At 39.6% G+C, this 20,788-nt stretch overlaps 2 protein-coding genes across 7 annotated transcripts in view; one reads left to right on the forward strand and one right to left on the reverse strand.

Moving 5' to 3' along the window:
* The window catches only part of SVOPL (SVOP like), a 181,885-nt gene that overhangs the window by 85,449 nt on the left and 75,648 nt on the right, over positions 1-20,788 (forward strand). For 2 of the 5 annotated variants that reach the window (XM_021665310.2, XM_012447589.2), the window contains exons 12-13: positions 5,353-5,466; positions 8,804-9,156. In XM_021665310.2, coding sequence (XP_021520985.2) covers positions 5,353-5,466; positions 8,804-8,815 — 126 coding nt within the window. In that variant the 3' untranslated portion in view covers positions 8,816-9,156. Of the gene's footprint in view, positions 1-5,352; positions 5,467-8,803; positions 9,157-14,348; positions 14,526-15,423; positions 15,535-20,788 lie in introns of those variants that run through there. The other 3 variants (XM_064373094.1, XM_064373072.1, XM_064373092.1) reach the window with 3 other exon arrangements.
* The window catches only part of TRIM24 (tripartite motif containing 24), a 120,674-nt gene continuing 113,481 nt past the window's right edge, over positions 13,596-20,788 (reverse strand). For both annotated transcript variants that reach the window (XM_012447556.3, XM_012447555.3), the window contains exons 17-19: positions 20,698-20,772; positions 18,741-18,890; positions 13,596-18,018 (exon numbers count right to left, since the gene is read on the reverse strand). In XM_012447556.3, the coding sequence (XP_012302979.1) occupies positions 17,809-18,018; positions 18,741-18,890; positions 20,698-20,772 (435 nt within the window). In that variant the 3' untranslated portion in view covers positions 13,596-17,808. The remainder of the gene's footprint in view (positions 18,019-18,740; positions 18,891-20,697; positions 20,773-20,788) is intronic.

Here is a 20,788-nt window from a genome sequence, read left to right on the forward strand (position 1 = left end):
ACAGTAAGGGTCTCGTATTGAGCAGTAAGAAATCCACAACAAAAGATAGAGGAAGATGAGTCACAAAGAGGTGGGGAAGCAGCGGCCGCAGACGTCGGAGGAAACCCACGAGTGCAGTATTTGTCTTTTTGTGCCTGGCTCATTATCATTTTAGCATAATGTCCTCTAGGTTCATCATGTTGTTGCAAATGGCATTTCCTTCTGTTTTAAGGCCACCTGATCTTTCATTGTCTGTGTATATCACAGTTTATTCACCTTTTGGTGGACACCTCGATTGTTTCCATATTTTGGCTAATGTGAATAATGCTCCAATGAGCATTTGCAGAGGGAGTGCAGATATCTTTACAAGGCGGCAATTTTCTTTTCTTAGGGTATACAGCCAGCAGAGGGATTGCTGAATCATCTGGTAGCACTAGTTTTAAAATCTTTAGGAATATCATAGTATGTTCCATAGTGGCTTCACCAGTCTACATCCCACTGACAGCGGGTTTCCTTTCTCTACATGCTCGACAAAACTTATCTCATCGTTTTCATAAACACGTGATATCTCACCACATGTGACGTGATATATCTCTGTGGTTTTGATTTTCATTTTCCTGATGATCAGTGAGGTTGAGCACATTTTTATATACCTTTTGGCCATTTGTATGCCTTCTTTGGAGAAGTGTCTATTCAGGTCTATAAACACACTGTTAAGCAAGTATCCATTTCTTTTCATCATCACCAAAAGGGATAGCAGTCTTTTCTTTTGAGACAGTGTCTCGCTCTATCACCCAGGCTGGAGTGCAACGGCACAATCATGACTCATTGCAGCCTCAAACTCCTGGGCTCCGCGATCCTTTCACCTCAGCCTTCTGAGTAGCTGAGACTACAGGCGTGTGCCTCTGTGCCCAATTTTTCTTATTATTATTTGTAGAGACAGGGTCTCCCTGTGTTGCCCAGGCTGGTCTTGAACTCCTGGGATCTAGCTAGGGCTCCTCCCACCTCAGCCTCCCAATTTCGACAGTTACAGGTGTGAACAACTGCACCCAGCCAGGGATAGGAGGTTTTTAAACCTTTTTCAATCTGGTGAGCAATAAGTTATATCTTGTCTTAATTTGCACTTTGTTCATTATTAATAAAGTTGAGCAGCTTTCATTTACTATCTTTTCCCATTTTATTAATTTTTTTTATTTATGTGATTTGCAGTTTTTCTACAGGCTGTTAGCCATGTACTGTCGTACTACAGATGTTTTTATATTGTTTCTATTTTGGTTTTACTATCAAGTTTTTTGGCAAACAAAATATTAAATTTGTATGTAGTCAATTTACCAATTATTTTCACTGATGGTGTTTGTTTTCGGTCATGCTTAAATGGCCTTCATCGCTTGTTCACTCGTATTTCTGCAAATATTTATAAAACATCGAAAGTTCAGAGGCTTTCAGTGTTTCATCTAACACATTACATTGATTTTTTTCATAATTTATGCATAAGGCCTGAAATAAGGATCTAGTGTGCTCGCTCTCTCTCTCTCTCTTTTTTTTTTGAGATGGAGTCTCACGCTGTCACCCAGGCTGGAGTGCAATGGCATGATCTTGGCTCACTGCAACCTCCGCCTCCCGAGTTCAAGCAATTCTCCTGTCTCAGCCTCCTGAGTAGCTGTGATTACAGATACCCACCACCACACACCCAGCTAATTTTTGTATTTTTAGAAGTGCTGGGATTACAGGCTTGAGTCACCATGCCTGGCCTGGATCTAGCTCTAAAAAGCCACAAAATGCCCAGCTAGTTATTCTGAGGCCATCAGTCATCCTAGTCCATCTCCCTCTAATGATTAAACATGTCCCGGTTAGAATAAACCAAATGTCCATAGATATTTGGATCTATTTTGTGACTCATTGCTTTACTGATCTCTTTATTCCAGCACCAACACTACACTGCTAATGATTGCAACGTTAATTCCTCCAAGGCCAGTAACCTCTCTGACTCCCTCTACCCCCACGTTTTCAGAAGTTGCCTAATTTTTCTTATATGTTAGTTCTTTCTAATTAGCTTTACTACATAAAGAATCCAGTTTATTTTAAAATGTTGTTGTAATTTGTCTTTTGACATTTCTATATCTCATTAATTTTTCTTGCTATGTTGCTCAGGTTGGAGTACAATTGTAGTAGCTATTCTCGGGTCAGTTATAGAACACTACGGCCTCTAACTCCTGACTTTAAGTGATCCTCCTGCCTTAACCTCCCAAGTATCTGGGACTGCAGTTGCGAGCTACTCTGCCCGGCCATGTTAACCTTAGATTTAGTTTTTTCTCGAGATCCTGCTGGGATGTTAATTTCTATTAGAATTACAGATTGTTTTGGAGAAGATTATATTTTTACAAGATTATATTTTCCTAAGAACTGAAATAGATTTTTTATGTGCTTAGTAGAGTTGCAGTTTTCTTAGACATTTCTTGTAAAGTTTATTCCTAAGTATTCTATTTTTGTTCCTATTAGCTGTGTCCTATACATTTAATATGTCGTGTTTTCATTCCATTCCGTTAGTTTTTCTTGAGACTTCTTTGGTGAATGGATTACATAGAAGTGTTTGGAGATTTTGCTGTTAGCTGTTCTTAGCTGGACATCCTTTTGGGACAAGAACCCACACGACGATTTCAATTCTTTTAAATCTGTCGAGGTTCGTTTTGTGGCCGTGGATATGGCTTATCTTGGTGAATGTTAAGTGGCCATGTGAACAGAGGATGTATTTTGCTGTTATTGGGTGGACTGTCCTACAAATGTCAGTTAGGTCTCCTTGCTTGATGGTGTCATAAAGTCCTATGCTGATCTGCTGTCTAATAGTTCCATCAATTGTTGAGGTAGGAGTATTTAAGTCTCCAACTATTTGTGAATGTCTTTTTCCTTTTATTTCTAACAGTTTTGCTGAATGTATTTGGAAGCTCTTTTGTTTGATGTATAACCTTTAGCATAGCTTCTTGGTGGACTGACCTTTTTGTCATTATGTAATGTCTCTCTTTATCCCTCGTCTGGGCTGCTTTCTAGAAGAAATTAACAATAGATCTCTTTCCTTTTAATACAGTAAATCTGGAGTGGTCTCTGAAAATCTGCTTAACAAAATTCCAAGATGATTTTTATAATCTTATAATCAGGTATTACTCAGAGTTCTTGCTTATAAACAATAGAAACTAAGTTTACTAAAGTCAGTTTCTATTGTTTATAAGCAAGAAAAAGACATTCACAAATAGTTGGAGACTTAAATACTCCTACCTCAACAATTGATGGAACTATTAGACAGCAGATCAGCATAGGACTTTATGACACCATCAAGCAAGGAGACCTAACTGACATTTGTAGGACAGTCCACCCAATAACAGCAAAATACATCCTCTGTTCACATGGCCACTTAACATTCACCAAGATAAGCCATATCCACGGCCACAAAACGAACCTCGACAGATTTAAAAGAATTGAAATCGTCGTGTGGGTTCTTGTCCCAAAAGGATGTCCAGCTAAGAACAGCTAACAGCAAAATCTCCAAACACTTCTATGTAATCCATTCACCAAAGAAAATATCCAGTAACATCTACTGGATTGTTGAGTCTTGTTATGAAGCTTCAGGGAAGCCAGAAAGCCTAGGCAGTTACTCTCCCTGACCCTGGCTGATGGAGCAGAGTTATGTGACCTAAGCTTAGCCCATCAGGGTCTCACACCACCCAGGACTTCAAATGTGGTGTAAAGGATGTAAAGTAGGGATAGTTTAGGATTCATGCTGGTGGTGGCAAGAATTTTGGTGTCCAGTAATAGAAGTAGCAATAATGACAGAATGTAGACACATGCCTGATTATGGCATGATCTGATCTTAGTTCAGACTGCCTGGCCTTTTGCTTTCTATCCTTTTTCTAAGCTTGCTTCCCAGACTTCCAACAGTAAACACACACACACACACACACACACACACACACACACACACACGTGGTATACAAATTCCTGTTTGGGGAAAATTGTAATTATTTTGGGAGTGAAAATCAGCACAGTACCTATCACTTGCTAGGTCAATTGCAAAATAATGAGTGAGGTTAGTATTGTGGGTTCTGTTTGCATGGTGAGTGGAATTATTTAGTGTTTTGGAAGCCAGCAGCCCTGAAACACAGAAAGTAGGCTCCCAAATTGTGTATCATAAGGGAATCTAGGTGGTGGTGGTAACACTAGGCTGTGCGTCAGGATCTGTATCTGGCTTTAGACAAGGGAAGAAATTGTATTAAGCCAGATAGTTTCTGGGCCTTTCTTGATTATGTTATTCTGTGATTCTAGAGAGCTTTGCTGTTGGTTAACCTCCTCATACTCTATTGTCGTGAGATTAGTGGAGAACTATCAAGAACACAGACCAAGAGAAACTGAAGTATGAGACGGAGTGTCTGAATTAGTCAGTATCGGAAAGGTCCAGGCCAAAGAATGTACACAGATGGACAGAAACCCACTTATTGTGGAAAAATGGACACCAAAGAGTTTTGGTGTCGCACAAGGTTTGTCACCCAACTCCATAACTGGAGGAAAGACACATCAGTAATTCTTTCAGAGATGCTGACATAACATCTCTTCCAAAAAGAACTTTTGCCTGTTTTATGCTGTCTGGACTAAAGGGAAAGGGATATTTGGCAGAGAGAGGATAGAGTATGACATGAGAATTAGAAGTTAAGCAAGCTGAATTGGAATGAGAGAGGGGCTGGGAAAATGGGCACATCCCCCATCTTCTCCAGATACCAAAACCTGACTGTGGAGATGCCTGACAGGCAGGTGCCAAGAGAGGTCTTACCTGGCCAGTGCGTATTAATGCAGTCCCTGCTTTTTTTATCTTTTCTTGTTTTTTTGAGATGGAGTTTTGCTCTTGTTGCCCAGGCTGGAGTGCAATGGCGCGATCTCAGCTCACCACAACCTCCGCCTCCCAGGTTAAAGCAATTCTCCTGCCTCAGCCTCCTAAGCAGCTGGGATTACAGGCATGCGCCGCCACACCCAGCCAATTTTGTATTATTAGTAGAGATGGGGTTTCTCCATGTTGATCAGGCTGGTCTCAAACCCCCGACGTCAAGTAATCCACCGACGTCAAGTAATCCACCCACCTCGGTCTCCCAAAGTGCTGGGATTAGAGGCGTGAGCCACCACGCCCGGCCAAGTCCCTGCTCTTGAACTAATCACACAAAATGACTACACCAGATTGGCTCAGATAAAACAATTTGTCAGGAAGGTACAACCTGCAGAATGGCTGCAAAGGACCATCTTAGTGAAGTGAATCTGTATTTTCCTTTTCACATAAAGAAGAGTTTCAAAGTGACTGGAGCACAATAAATTGAGTAATTCTCTTGTAACTTGCAGGTTCTTATGAGTGCATCAGTACTGGGGGCCCTGTGTCTTTTCTCATCTGTCTGTGTTATATGCGCCATTTCTGCATTTACTCTCCCCATTGAGACCAAAGGACGGGCCTTACAGGTGAGTGATGCAGGGAACTCTGAAGTCTTTCCGACTACCGCTTTTGCCCAGAGGAAATGAATGTGGTATATGAACATCCTTCTTTTTAGCAGACGTGATATCCATGTTTGTGTTAAACACAGTATATATTTAGCAGCTTTCAAAAGAAAAACTGAGTCTGCAGTTTTTTCCACACATAGCTTTAAGCATCATTTTAGTTAAAATAACTAATAATTCATATAAAATTTCTTTCTGTAAAGTTGTAGTTTGAATAACAAGAATTTTTGTTTGTTTTTTGAGACAAAGTCTCACTCTGTCACCAGGCTAGAGTGCAGTGGCGCGATCTTGGCTCACTGCAACCTCCGCCTCCCGGGTTCAAGTAATTCCCCTGCCTCAACCTCCAAGTAGCTGGGACTACAGGCATGCACCACTATGCCCGGCCAATTTTTTGTGTTTTAGTAGAGATGGGGTTTCACCATGTTGGCCAGGCTGGTCTGGAACTCCTGACCTTGGGATCCACCCGCCTCGGCTTCCCAAAGTGCTGGGATTACAGGCGTGAGCCACTGTGCCCAGCAATAACTTCTTTTTCTTTTTCTTTTTTTTTTTTTGAGATGGAGTTTCGCTTTTGTTACCCAGGCTGGAGTGCAATGGCGCGATTTCGGCTCACCGCGACCTCTGCCTCCTGGGTTCAGGCAATTCTCCTGCCTCAGCCTCCTGAGTAGCTGGGATTACAGGCACGCGCCACCATGCCCAGCTAATTTTTTGTCTTTTTAGTAGAGACGGGGTTTCACCATGTTGACCAGGATGTTCTCGATCTCTTGACCTCGTGATCCACCTGCCTCGGCCTCCCAAAGTGCTGGGATTACAGGCGTGAGCCACTGCGCCCGGCCTATAACTTCTTTCTCTAATGACAGTTGTTGAGGCCTAAGGATTCTACCCTTTCCACTTTTCTTTTTCCTTTTTTTTTTTTTTTTTTTTTTTTTTTGAGACAGAGTCTTGCGCTGTCACCTGGCTGGAGTGCAGTGGCGAAATCTTGGCTCACTACAACCTTCACCTCCTGGGTTCAAGTGATTCTTCCGCCTCAGCCTCCCAAGCAGCTGGGACCACAGGTGCGTGCCACCATGCCTGGCTACTTTTTGTATTTTTAGTAGAGACGGGGTTTCACCATGTTGGCCAGGATGGTCTAGATCTCTTAACCTCATGATCCGCCCGCCTTGGCCTCCCAAAGTGCTGGGATTACAGGCGTGAGCCACCGCGCCTGGCCCCTTCCCACTTTTCTATCTGGATGTAAGCCTTGCTGCAGAGCTGAAAGTGGCTGGCAGAGCTGCAACAGCTATTTGTGTTGCCCTTGGGACCACGTGGTTTCAGTGTTGGCCCAGCTTCATTTACCTCTGGTCCCTGTGGGAAGAACTGAGTCAGAAGCTCCAATGCTGCACCAGTCACCATCCAATACTAACAGCAGCACTGAATGCTCACTCTATTTTGCAAAGTACATTAAAAAGAAAAAACACCCCTCAAAAGCGTAAGGCATGCTTCCAGGCTCAAGGTTGAAGAGAGGGCCTCTCCTACCCCTACCCTCATGGTTGGATTCAGTGAAGGATGGTCACATCCAAGTACAGGTGGTGGGTCTGACGTTTTCCTGCCCTCAACACAAAGCTTGTAACTGGCATACAAGGGCATGTATGTGTGCTTATGGGGAAGGGGGAGAATGGTTGGGTTAGGCGACTGGTCACATAGTTTAGTTGACCCTGAGCTGCCGTCTCTCCCTGAGGCCGTAGAGTCATGATGCTTCTGTGGCTGAATGTGACTTGTCCTGTCTGCCATGTCCTACTCATAGTAAACCTTATATGCATTCATACTTGTTCTGGTACCGATATGTTTTGTTTCTCTGAGTAGACACAAGGAAGGCGCTATTGGGTATTAAAGGCTTAGTCTTTTTTCTTTTGTTGTAACAGTCTAACTCTGTGGCCCCAGCTGGAGTGCAGTGGCACAACCTCAGCTCACTGCAACCTCTGCCTCCTGGGTTCAGGTGATTCTCCTGCCTCAGCCTGCCGAGTAGCTGTGATTAAGATAAATAACCTTATTATCTTGCCTTACTCCCAACTAGTAACCTAGTAGGAGAAATCTTTGTAGTCATAGCTATACCACTACATCTGGCTAATATTTGTATTTTTAGTATTGACACCATGTTGGCCAAGCTGGTCTCGAACTTCTGACCTCAAGTGATCCACCTACCTTGGCCTCCCAAACTGCTGGGGTTACGGATGTAGGCCACCGAGCCCGGCCTAGTTTGTCTATCTTTAAGGCTAGTTTATCTTTAAGGTAATAATGCATTTAAATCAGATTAGATGATCTACTATATAATTGTAAATTTAGGGCTTTAAGTTTCTTACTCAGAAAGTCGATTCATTCATTGAATGCTTAAAGCCAGAGACTTAGATAATTGATATGCTTCTTTTTAATCATAAGCAAAAAGATGATCAGATCCTTTATACAAATGAGAAAACTAAGGCACAAGTCGCGCAACTTGTATAAAGGAGCACACTAGTATTGTAGTGGGGCTGGCATTTAAACCAGACTGTAACACTAAGGGAACAGGAATTTAGCGTCACTTAATTTTGCAAATAATGATACATATAAAAAGAAACCTGACTCACCATCTAAGGTGTGAGAGAGTCTCCTATTCAAGTCATATCCACTTAGAAGAATTTTGTCTTCTGTTGACTGGGACTTGGTTTTAGCACTATGGTGAAATGATTCTGCAAGATTGTTGACAGCCTTTTAAGCAAACAAGTAGGTTCAATACAGTTGTCTGGGCTTGTATCCCTTGATGACTGCCACTAACTGGCTACATGTATTTGAGCAAATCTTAAAACACACACCCATACCCCCTCCCCCTACTTCAGCGTTGCAAGTGGTTACCACATGAAACCACCTGACACCAATACATCTTTTAGAAATGTTTGTAAGGACATGCCAAAAATGTTAACTTCCAACAAGAACACACAAACACAGCACCCTAATAATGTGGATGAGCCAGCCTGGCCAACAGTTTTCAAGTGGTGTTGATTCTGTGTTACAGCTACCCTACGAAACTGATTTGACGAGTCTGTTAAACTTAAAATTCCGAAAACACCATCTAGAAAGAGAATTTGGCCAGGTGCAGTGGCTCATGTCTGTAATCCCAGCACTTTGGGAGGATGAGGCAGGTGAATCACCTGAGGTCAGGAGTTCAAGACCAGCGTGGGCAATATGGTGAAACCCTGTCTCTACTAATATATATATATATATTTTATTTTAATTAAAAAGTCTATTTTTAAAAAGTCCATTACTGATCTATTAAATAACTTTCTTCCAGCAAATTAAATGAAGACCTGCAAAGCTACGTCTACGAGACGAGAAAAATGACTTCCATCTTCAGAACTGCGGTACATTGCTTAAAATTTGGTTTTACTTCTGTATGCTACTCGGTAATAAAGTGATCATGATTTTTCTTTTTTTTTTTTTTTTTAAATAAGGCATTTATGGGAGTGGGGTGGGTAACTGGATATTGATCTCTTCCTTGAGAGACAATATATAAAGTACTTTTATAAAATATAATTTAAGCTTTGAAAGGGATGTGAGAGGGAGATGGTGGGGAGAAGATGGCTTTTCTTCCTTGAAATCAAGTCTGTAAACCTTTGTATGACTAAATACTAAATTATAAACTTATATTTGATATTCTCCCATGAGGTCTGTAGCTAAACTTGGACTGAAGTTTTGTAGCTAAGGCAAGACACCTGGGATAATATCATTAAGTCTTTCTTTTTTTTTTTTTTTCCCACCGACTTCCTATGTTTAAATCTTTCAAAACAATTAGAATAGCCACCAAGTTCAAATTAAAATTAGCCTATGTAACTTATATTCTACATAGTTTGATAAAAATTGCCTATTCATAAAATGCTTAAATTAGAATGAGTATTACACATAATCACCAAGAAGCAGGGAATAAACTATTTCCCCCCTTACATTCCCAACCTCTAATTTTATTTTTTTTATATGGGGTATCTTTGAATCTTGTGATAGAGATTAATGAATGCAGCAAGCTTTCCTGCATCATGTGATTACAGGCATGCCATTTTACTGTGCTTCTATATACTGCACTGTTACAAACAGCACATACTCACTTCGTCTCTGTCATGTTTTGGTAACCTGTTATGGTGATTGGTGATCTTTGACACTACTATTATGTTTTGGGAGTGCCACTAACCACACTCATGTAAGAAGGCAAACTTAATCGCAACATGTGTGTTCCGACTGCTTTGCCTACTGGATGTTCCCCCTTCTCTCTCCTTTTTCTTAGCCCTTCCTATCCCCTGAGACTCAGCAATATTGAAATTAGGCCAAATAACCCTACAATAGCCTGTAAATGTTCAAGTGAAAGGAAGACTGGCACATTTTCCATTTTAAATGAAAAGCTAGAAGTGATTAAGCTTAGTGAGGAAGGCATGTTGAAAGCTAAGACAGGCTCAAAGCTAGGCCTCTTATGCCAAACAGCTAAGTCGTGAATGCACAGACAAAGTTCTTGAAGGGGACTACTTTAGTCAACACAAAAATAAGAAGAAAGCACAACAGCCTTATTGCTAATGTGGAGAAAGTTTGGTCTGGATAGATCAAACTATCCACAACATTCCCTTAAGCCAAAACCTAATACAGAGCAGGACCCTACCTCTCTACGAAGGCAAGTGCAAGGTGAAGCAGCAAGTAACTAATGGAGACACAGCAGCAACTTATTCAGATTTAGCTAAAATCACTGATGGTAGTTACACTAAACAACAGACTTTCATGTAGATGAAACAGACTTCGTTTGGAAGAAGATGCCAACTAGGACTTTAGAGTTACAAGTCAATGCCTGGCTTCAAAGAATAGGCTCTCTTCTTGGGGATTAATGCAGCAGGTGAAGCCAATACTCATTGACTGTTGTGAAAATTCTAGGGCTCTTAAGTATTACACTAAATCTACTCTTTTACTTTATAAATGGAGCAGTGCTTAGATGACAGAATTATCTGATTATGGGATGGTTAACTTTTTGAGCTCATTGTTGAGACCTACCACTGAAAAGAAAGGACTTCATCTGAAATATTACTGCTCACTGACAATGAACCTAGTCACCTAAGATCTCAATAATTTAATGCCTGTTAACAAAATAGCCATTATGCAGACCATAGATCAAGAAGTAATTTTGACTTTCAAGTCTTACTAAGAAATACAATTTCATAAAGCTATAGCTGCCACTGATAGTGATTCCTCTGACGAATCTGGGCAAAGTAAATAGAAAACCTTCTGGAAACAATTCACCATTGCAGATGCCATTAAGAACGTTTGTGATACATGGGAAGCAGTCAGAATAACTCAGGAATGAGAAAGACTTCAGTGAAGAAAGGTACTACAGATATGACGGAAACACCTAGAGAACTAGAAGTGGAGCCTGAAGATGTGACTGAATTGCTGTAATCTCAAACTTGAACAGATGAGGACTTGCTTCTTGTGGGTGAGCAAAGAAAGTGGTTTCTTGAAGTAGAGTCTACTCCTGGTGAAATTGCTATGACCATTGTTGAAATTACAACAAAGGATTTAGAATATTATGTGAACTTAGTTGATAAAGCAGTAGCAGAGTTTGAGAAGATGGACTCTAATTCTGAAAGCTGTTCATTCTACTGTAGGTCAAATGCTATCAAACAGCATCATGTGCTACAGATAAATCTTTCATGAAAGGAAGAGTCAATTGATGCAGCAAACTTCATTAAGAAATTGCTACAGCCACCCAGCCTTCAGCAACTGCCACTCTGAACAGTCAGCAGACATCAATATTGAGGCTAGACTCTCCATCAGCAAAAGATTGACCCGCTGAAGACTCAGATGATCATTAGCACTTTTCAGTAATGAATTACTTCAAAAGTAAGATATGTGAGAAGCTATTTGGTGAAAGTTAAGGTATGTACATTTTTTAGATAAAATGCTATTGCACACTTAATAGGCTGCAGTATAAACATAACTTCTAAAGCAATGGGAAACAAAACTATTTGTGACCATTTTTGATATTCACTTTATTGCACTGGTCTGGAACTGAAGCCACAATCTCTGTGGTATGCTTCTACTTACATGCTATTTGTTTTGAAACCACTCCATGCAAGGCATCACACCTGTGCATGCTGTACTCTTATGTATGCTGTAGAATGAAAGCAACTAAGGTCTATGCATTTATGTTTTCCCTCTTAATTGCTGTTCAGCCTTGTTGTAGTCTCTTTAAAGCACAGTCTATAATGGCAAAAACTACTTTTATAATATGAATGCCAAAATATTTTGGACTTTTTATACTTTGGGTTTTTTATTCTTTTTTTTTTTGAGATGGAGTCTTGTACTGTTGCCCAGGCTGGAGTGCAATGGCACTATCTTGGCTTACTGCAACGTCCACCTCCTGGGTTCATGCGATTCTCCTGCCTCAGCCTCCCGAGTAGCTGGGATTACCCCCACACCTGGCTAATTTTTTTGTATTTTTAGTAGAGACGATGTTTCACTATGTTGGCCAGGTTAGTCTCAAAACCCTGACCTCGTGATCCACCTGCCTCGGCCTCCCAAAGTGCTGGGATTACAGGCATGAGCCACCACACTCGGCTTGTACTTTGAGTTTTCTTAACATACATTCTTATTAGTGAATCTCTAATAGGACCAGTCAGATAACCAGCATCACTGTCAAAATCTGGCACTTGGTGGCCTAGTTTGTTTTCTTTCTTGCTAAGAACACCTTGGGTTGAGTGCAGTGGCTCATGCCTGTAATCCCAGCACTTTGGGAGGCTGAGGCAGGAGGATTGCTTGAACCCAGGAGACTGAGGCTGCAATGAGCAGTGATGGTGCCACTGGACTCCTGCCTGGATGATAGAGGGAAACCCTGTCTAAAAAAAGAAAAAGAGCATCCTGATTTTTCTTTAGGGAAATGCCACTTCTCAGGTCAGTACATTTTCATTTCAAAGGCGAGGGGTGTTTAACTAGATCTGTGTATTCTACCCTCTCCCCCAAAGAAATGGCAATGGGGCTTCAATCATTTGCAATGGAAAGATTCCTGACTGAATTTTCTGGCTCAGTTGTCTTGGGGTTAAAAGTATTAGTACATAGGCAAAGAATCCACATTCCCAAGTATCTCGCAGGGAATGTTAAAACAGCCTTTCTTCCATACCACGTGTGAAAACATGGGAAAATAATTTTATTGAATGTTTAACTTGCAACTAACAAGGAAAGATTGTTTAGGACTCAAATTAGGAGTTAAGTATTCTAATTGAAAATTAAGGAATCAAATAGGTTGGCCCCATACAAGATCTGTTAAAACATCCAGTAGTATACTTAAAAAATAGTACTCCCAGCACTTTGGGAGGCTGATGCGGGCAGATCACGAGGTCAAGAGATCAAGACCATCCTGGCCAACGTAGTGAAATCCGTCTCTACTAAAAATATAAAAAATTAGCTGGGTGTGGTGGTGCGCGTCTGTAGTCCTAGCTACTTGGGAGGCTGAGGCAGGAGAATTGCTTGAACCTGGGAGACAGAGGTTGCAGTGAGCTGAGATTGCACCATGCACTCCAGCCTGGCACCTGGTGACAGAGCAAGACTGTGTCTCAAAAAAAAAAAAATAATAATAATTCTCAGAAATTACGAGAATCAAAACCTTTCAAACTTTGTAAGTGGAATTAACATAGCTAAAAATTTTAAATGACTTCCAAAAGTCCCCACTCTGTGTCTTTCCCACTTTCCCACTTCCCCAAATGAGTTCCAGACAAGTAGAAGTTCTCAGGGCATCTTTGGTTCTCCTACTCTGGGAGTGGCTGGTGTGAGGCAGAATAATCCAACATATTTGCCACTGGCTTTCCTTTCTGTCAGACTTTTTTTTTTTTTTAATCTTTTAAGGCTGGTGAAATACATCTGTTAGAATTTTAAAAACTGTTTTCCTGTTACAGCTATTTATGGACTGGTAGCTTGCCCTTGTTTGTATCCATGTTACAGCTGGAGGAACAACAGAGGTAGTAATGGAGACTCAAAGTAGTTAGTTAGAACTCTGCTGAAGTAACATTCAGTAATTTTTCCTTTAAAAAATCCTTGTGGTAAAATAGTCACAGTAAAAATCCATCAAAGTTAATTTTTATTAAAACCAAAGCGCCAATCTGCCCCCCAAAATTAAAAACAAAAAGACTGCTGCTTAAGATGTCCTTCACAATAAGTAAAACCTTCATGGAGAAAAATCTGTGATCTGATTGGCTAGCATTATTCTCACTCAGAAACATGACACCAGTATGTGAATTATGACAGTAAATTCACATCCAAGATGAATATGCAATAACATTTATAAAAAGACATCGACTATTAATTTACATGGGGCTATAAAATACTTTAAAAAATATGTACATGGTTATTTAAAAGGAGGAGCTCAATTTCAATAAGAAATTAAATGGCTGAACTCATGGTCACCATATAATGTTTTGAGACAGTTTTGCCCTTGTCGCCCAGGCTGGAGTGCAATGGTGCGATCTTGGTTCACTGCAACCTCTGCCTTCTGGGTTCAAACAATTCTCCTGCCTCAGCCTCCCGAAGTAGCTGGGATTACAGGTGCCCGCCACCACATCCAGCTATTTTTTTTGGTATTTTTAGTTTAGACGGATTTTCACCATGTTGGCCAGGCTGGTCTTGAACTCCTGACCTCAGGTGGTCCATCTGCCTCGGCCTCCCAAAGTGCTGAGATTACAGATGTGAGCTACCGTGCCTGGCATGGTAATTTTAATGGTCAATCAGATCACTCAATTTCTCTCATAACAAATACATATAAACCATAAAATGATTAGATCTTCAATTTAAACCTAAAACCTTTTGTTCGTATGCAGCAACTGACTTTTGGGATTCACATGAATTTGGACCAGAGCTCAGCAAAAGGAGTTCTTGTTTTCACCGTCTCTCTTTGGAACTCAAATGTATGCGTCTAAGCACAGTAACAGCAGATATTGAAATGCAGTTTCATAAATGGAGCAATCAGCTGTATACTCACCCTTTTGACTGTGGAGGTAACCTTTTTGAAAGCATTACTAACCAAGTTATACTACATCTGTACTACTGTGTGGTAGTAAAATATAGTAGTAAAGCCGGTTCTTTAGCTTAGAAAAGAAAGTAAAACTACCACGATGAGAGGATATTTTCCTTTCCTTTTTTTTTTTTAGATGGGGTTTCACCATGTTGGTCAGACTGGTCTTGAACTCCTGACCTCAGGTTATCTGACTTACTCCAAAGTGCTTGCATTACAGATGTGAGCCACCATGCCCGGCCACATTTTCCTTTTCTTTTAGTACCTTCCACTTTCCTACCCTTCCATTCAGAAAAGACAAGCAGGGCATGTTAATTCAAAAGAAAACATGATTGCAATGCCAGACACTGATCTAAAATGTAGTCTATTCAATATGGTCTATGTCTGTTCATGGCCGTATATGTCACTGGTCGAATACCTGGGTTTCCTTCTCAGGAAAGTCAGTTGTTTGGCACCTAGAAAAGCTATCAGTGAGGTAGAACTGAGTAAATCGTAGCTCCCACGTGGTCTGCTCATCCATAAGCCCTAGCCAAAGGTGTAGTAACATTCAGCAATGGGGGACCACTGGGTTCCTGGTCTCAAATCCAGAGGAAAATCTCCCAGAGTTTATGGTCAAAGATACACACTAGAGTGTAGAAGTTCAAGTCAGGTTTACCTAAATCGCACTGAACTTTTGGGGGAATGCTTGATAAATGAGTGTGGGTTATAGTTAGGCTCATTTTATGGTTTACTTCTATTTGAATAGAATTTAAGGATGAGATCCACCTGGGCACACAGGTACTTGTAATAAAGTCAACAGATAATAATCTAAAGACCATTACGCAAGGGCTATTTATGGAGAGAAACCCAAGACCTTTACTTTTTTCTTTTTTTTGATTTAGTCTCTGTCGCTCAGGCTGGAGTATGGTGGTGAGATATTGGCTCACTGCAACCTCTGCCTCCTGGGTCAAGTGATTCTTCTGCTTCAGCCTCCTGTGTAGCTGGGATTACAGGTGGGCGCCACCATGCCTGGTTAATTTTTATATTTGTAGTAGAGACGGGATTTCACCATGTTGGCCAGGCTGGTCTCAAACTCCTGACTTTGTGATCCACCCACCTTGGCCTCCCAAAGTGCTGGTGGGATTACAGGCGTGAGCCACTGCATCTGGCCCCAAAACCTTTACTTTTAATATAATTAATTATGTATGACCAAAGATGGTTCTGCCTTTCATTCAGCCAAAGATTGTTGTTAGGGAGAAACAAATACTGTTTTAAAAGGTAAATATGGCACTGAATGTAATAGTGACAGTTTGGGGTTTATTAGGAAATTATAGTTTTACTCTCACAAGTTCTAACTCCCTTTGTGATGATTCTCAAAATAATTTATCTGCATTGCTGTTTAACTTAGGAGACAAGTATGGAAGAACAAACTGTCAGACGAACAGTATTCTAAGATACCAATAACTTATTAGCAAAAGCTCCACAGCTGCTGTGCTAAAAATAAAATACTAGAGCAAAGAAAGACAAAAGATATATGCACAGTTACCAAAATCCATTCCAACACTCTTTGGAGAACAAATGTCAAATGCATTTTTAAAACAGTGACAAACATTACCATGTAACACACATCTGGAAAAGTGATTAGGACTTTTTAAACAATATATAATTGACATATTATGATTAAGACCTATATATAAAAAATGGGAAGCTATTGCTAACAAGTTATTTTCTTTTTGTATTTTATCTTTAGCAATACCTGAAAACCCAATGAATTAGCCACAGAATACTTTCCACTTTAAGAAGTAAAGCCATGTAGATAAAACCAAGTCATCTATGCTGAATTTATAGGGGGTGATATAATGCAAATAATAGCCTTCTTTCAAGTCAGCTCTTTTTATTCTATCATCCTAAGGAGACAAATTTACCCCAGTTAATGTTTTATAAAGGAAGATGATTAACTTTGGCAAACTAAAAATAGGTGTTTTGTCAAATGCTGGATTAGTGTATGGCACAGCAATTTTCTGTCTTAATCTGGTTTCTTTCTTTGACATTTCATCTGATCCTAAAAAAACACTGAACAAGTAAAAGGAAAAAATTTGTATCAGTTGAACTGGCTAGGTCTGGCCCATTAAGAATATGCTTGTCCTCAGAATATAGGTCTTTTATATTTCTATCAGGAAAATCAGAAGTCAGATCAAAAACTAAATGTGATGTTCTGACTCTTGAAAGAAAAACATGATTGACAGATGCTTCAGGAAAAAAAAAATCCACTATTATTGCCCCCAATTGCCTGTTCCCAAAATCCCACAACGCATTTTCATTCCAAATTATAGACAGATGAAAATCACAAAAACGAGTCCCTTTTAGAGGAACTTATATTTAATGCCCAGTAGGGTATATGATGAAGAAACCTCACATCAAATACAGTGCACACTGCTGTATTTATATTTGGGTAGTTCCACTAAAAGCTATACTGCAAACAAGGAGGCTGTTGTAAAAGGATCACTTGAAGGTTTTAACCACACATAGACGACACACAGCAAAACCAAACATGTATACTTCCCTCAGTGGAAGAAGTTGAAAATCTAGATCTAGAAACGTATGAAAAATGGCCTTGAAAACCTGCTATACCAATACCTCTATAGACAAGATAAAAACAAAAACATCAAACGTTTGTTTTCCTGATTTTGCTTTAATACAGTTGCCCTCTTACATAATGTACTATTAGGTGCCTTAATAGCATCTAATCTACCCTTCTGTTGCACCGGTTGGCCTCCTGGGATGGAACTCTTGTTACCACCCATGTTTGTGGAGTACTGTTCTTCAGTTATACTACGCCTAACCCTTATGGTCAGGCCATGTACTTCACGGGTAGTGGTATTAATTTCTAAAACTGAATTAGCGCACACATCCAAACCACATATACTTTTCAACTTAAGAGTTCATACAAAAGTCTATTTCCTTTCTACAGTAGCCATCGCTCCAGATAGATAGATTGTAGTTTAAAAATCCAAGAAGTGGGAAGAATGTCTTTGTATTCAATGCTTCCTTCTTCCATCCTTTCTGCCTTCCCTCCATGTTTTTTCTTCCATTCGTTTCCTTCTTTATTCTTTTTCTTTCTTAGTGATAAGAGGTTAACAAAAATAATGGGTTATTAAGGAAATCAAAGTCTAGTAAATGGCCAAAACAGAGTAGTCACAAACTCTTCTCTGTAGTGATGTTAAATTACCGACAAATGTTTATTGAAAACAAATCTAAAAACCAGCACAAGCCAGTGGTGCTGCATATTATTTAAGCAACTGGCGTTCTTCAATGCTTTTGAGGCGTTTCTTTCGGGGCTGTACAAAGTCATCATCTGAATCATCACTGTATTTATTATCTTCTGATTCATTCCTGAATTCTGGTTTAGGAAATCTTTTTTCTGGATAGAGGTTCTTTAGAAGTTCTTCAAAATAATTTTCAAGTTTTATACCAGCATTAGCTACTTCTGAATCAGGCTGTTAGGTAAAAATAAAAATATGATTAAAACAAGGAATAAATCACACTTTTGACTTCTGAGATTGTACATATTAATGAGCTGTTTTGAAAAGTATAGCTCATTTGAAATACATAGTCATTGAAATAAATAGGACTAGACAAAGTCTACAGAAGGTGAGCTAAAATAAAGATTCAGAAGTGTGGAAAAAAGATAAAAGTAAATAAAAGACTGACTTATCTGGCTTATTCTAAAAGAAGGTGGTAATGGTAGGACTGTATTGCCAAAGATAGATCAGTTAAGATGCCATAACCATAGGATCATGAACCAGGTATTTCTAGAACAAACCGCCAGCAGCAAAAGCGTTCTGACAGATGTTTAGATGAATTGACAGATGCGAAAGTTTAAATTATAGCTATTTGGAATCCTTAGTATTTCAAGATCAACATAAAAAATAATAAAGGTGGGACTGATAAAAAATGTTTCTAGGTCAGAGAAAAATATTGTCTTTCAGTTATAGGCTGTGATTTGCATTTCAATCACCATCTAATAAACCTTTGAATATAAATGTAGGTAAAGTCATCTGAATTTTCTCCTGCATTCCCTGACCTGAAAAATTAGAAATGTATTCTAACACAGACCTCCTGGTATCCTCATATGTTGACAAGGTGTTTAGTGTAAAATGATTTTCATACTGCTATTCCTTCCTGCCCCATCCCCTCCCCTCCCCTCCCCCAGCCTCACCTCATTGAATTCAGCACAGTTTTGAAAGATCAATCTAAAATCAGCTACAAAATCTTCAGGTTTTGAGTACATGGAATAATCTTCTTGTAGTCTCTTCTTGATGGTTGACAAATCCATTGGATTTTTAATTATTTTGTAATAATCAGGCACCTTTAAAAAAAAAATGAGATGCTATAATACAAATAGCTGAATTCTACATTGTCCTAAATACATTCTATAAGATGTACTTATTCGGAATGTTCTCATTGCTCTTCTCTGTGCTATTTGTCATTAGTAAAGAAACACATTTAACAGTGTTTACAAGTGTGCACTGCACCTTTCCCACAATGGTAAAGGTTTGTGTGACTTTTTCCCAAAAAGTTTAACCAATTATTTTTGAAACAGGGTCTCTCTCTCTCACCCAGGCTGGAGTACAGTGGCACAATTTCAGCTCACTGCAAACTTTGCCTCCTGGGCTCAAGCAACCTCTCACCTCAGCCTCTCGTGTAGCTGGGGTACCAGGCTAATTTTTTTCTTGTAGAGACAGAGTTTTGCCATCTTGCCCAGGCAGGTCTCAAACTCCTTGGTTCAAGTAACCTGCCTGCCTTGGCCTCCCAAAGTGCTGGGATTATAGGCATAAGCCACTGTGCCAAGCCCCAATTATTTTAATGAAAAAACTTGTCTTCACATATTCTCTCTTAAATCATCTAGGTTTTCCTTGTTCATTATTAAATAAAAGCAATTCGTAGAAAGAGTATCATTTCTAGTAGAATCTGACATGTTTTTGCTGCATGTACTATAGCAAATGGTAAAGAGGAAGGACTTTGGATCTGGGTTTAATCCCCAGCTCTGCTGCTCAGTATCATGATCCTGGTAAGTTACTTAACCTCACTGAACCTTAGTTTCTTCATATTCCAAATAGGGATGTATTTTGTAGAGATTAAATGAGGAGATGATATTTATTAAGAAAAAGGGGGCTACTTTGTCATTGCTATTGCTATTAATATAAATGTAAGCCAGAATAATAAAAAGCGCAATTCAAGGTTACATTTTCAAGTTGGTACTGTTGTTACAAGCCTCTCTTGACTTCTTTACCCTGCCTCTTTTGGGTACAAAAGATCCTTCTCCCTGGAAGTATTTATTTCCTATATCCAGTTCTCAAAACCTGTGCTTAAGAAAGAAGCTATTTATCAGCTGAATTTATTTACTAAGCTGGTTTTCTTCTTCTAACTTGGGATTAATTTTTGAGATTTACCAAACTGTAGAACAAATTTATTAAATTTTAAAAGGAATTTCAGGCATTATAGAAGTTTTCTTTGGGGGGGCGGGGGGGAGGCACGGGTACCAGGCCCTTTCCAGTACTCTAAAATTTGTGTTAAAGTCACATCAAACTTTCATTATGAACAATTTTGAAGTCAATAGTGCGTGCACACACATACACACCCTTCCTCGACTTTTTTTTTTTTTTTTTTAAAGATGGGGTTTCACCATGATGGTCAGGCTTGTCTTGAACTCCTGACCTCAGGTGATCCACCCACCTTGGCCTCCCAAAGTGCTAGGATTACAGGCATGAGCCACCGCGCCCGGCTTTTGTATTTTTAAAGTCTACTTATTTACTTGAAGTCTGGACCTATAAAAATACAGAAAATTTTGCTGGGAGAGATGATGTCTTTATTTCAAATAACGTTTTTTCCAACAGCTTCGGAAACATGCCTAAAACTCCTGAGATACAATTAACAGAAATCATCCCAAACATCCCAGAGACTAGTAAGTAAAATAAGAAAAGAAGAAAGAATACCTGAGAAATGAACACAAGTTTTGGGCCACTTACTAAAGTGTACCTATTTAGGACCAAAGCATTCACTATGTATTAATAAGCTTTAAGATTGAGATATTAAAAAGTACTGAAAAATGGCATTTAAACTAGATTCCCGTAACAAAACTGTGTAAACATGCACAAATCGACATTAATACTTACAGTTAGAGGAACAGGGTCTTGAAAAGCCAGGCTCATTTCATGGCAGTAAAGAAATAAAAGTAGGCGCTCACACTTCTAAGCAAAAATAAAA

This window comes from Aotus nancymaae, unplaced genomic scaffold (assembly GCF_030222135.1).
Source record: "Aotus nancymaae isolate 86718 unplaced genomic scaffold, 86718_ANA_hifiasm-v0.15.2.pri h1tg000002l, whole genome shotgun sequence".
NCBI lineage: Eukaryota > Metazoa > Chordata > Mammalia > Primates > Aotidae > Aotus > Aotus nancymaae.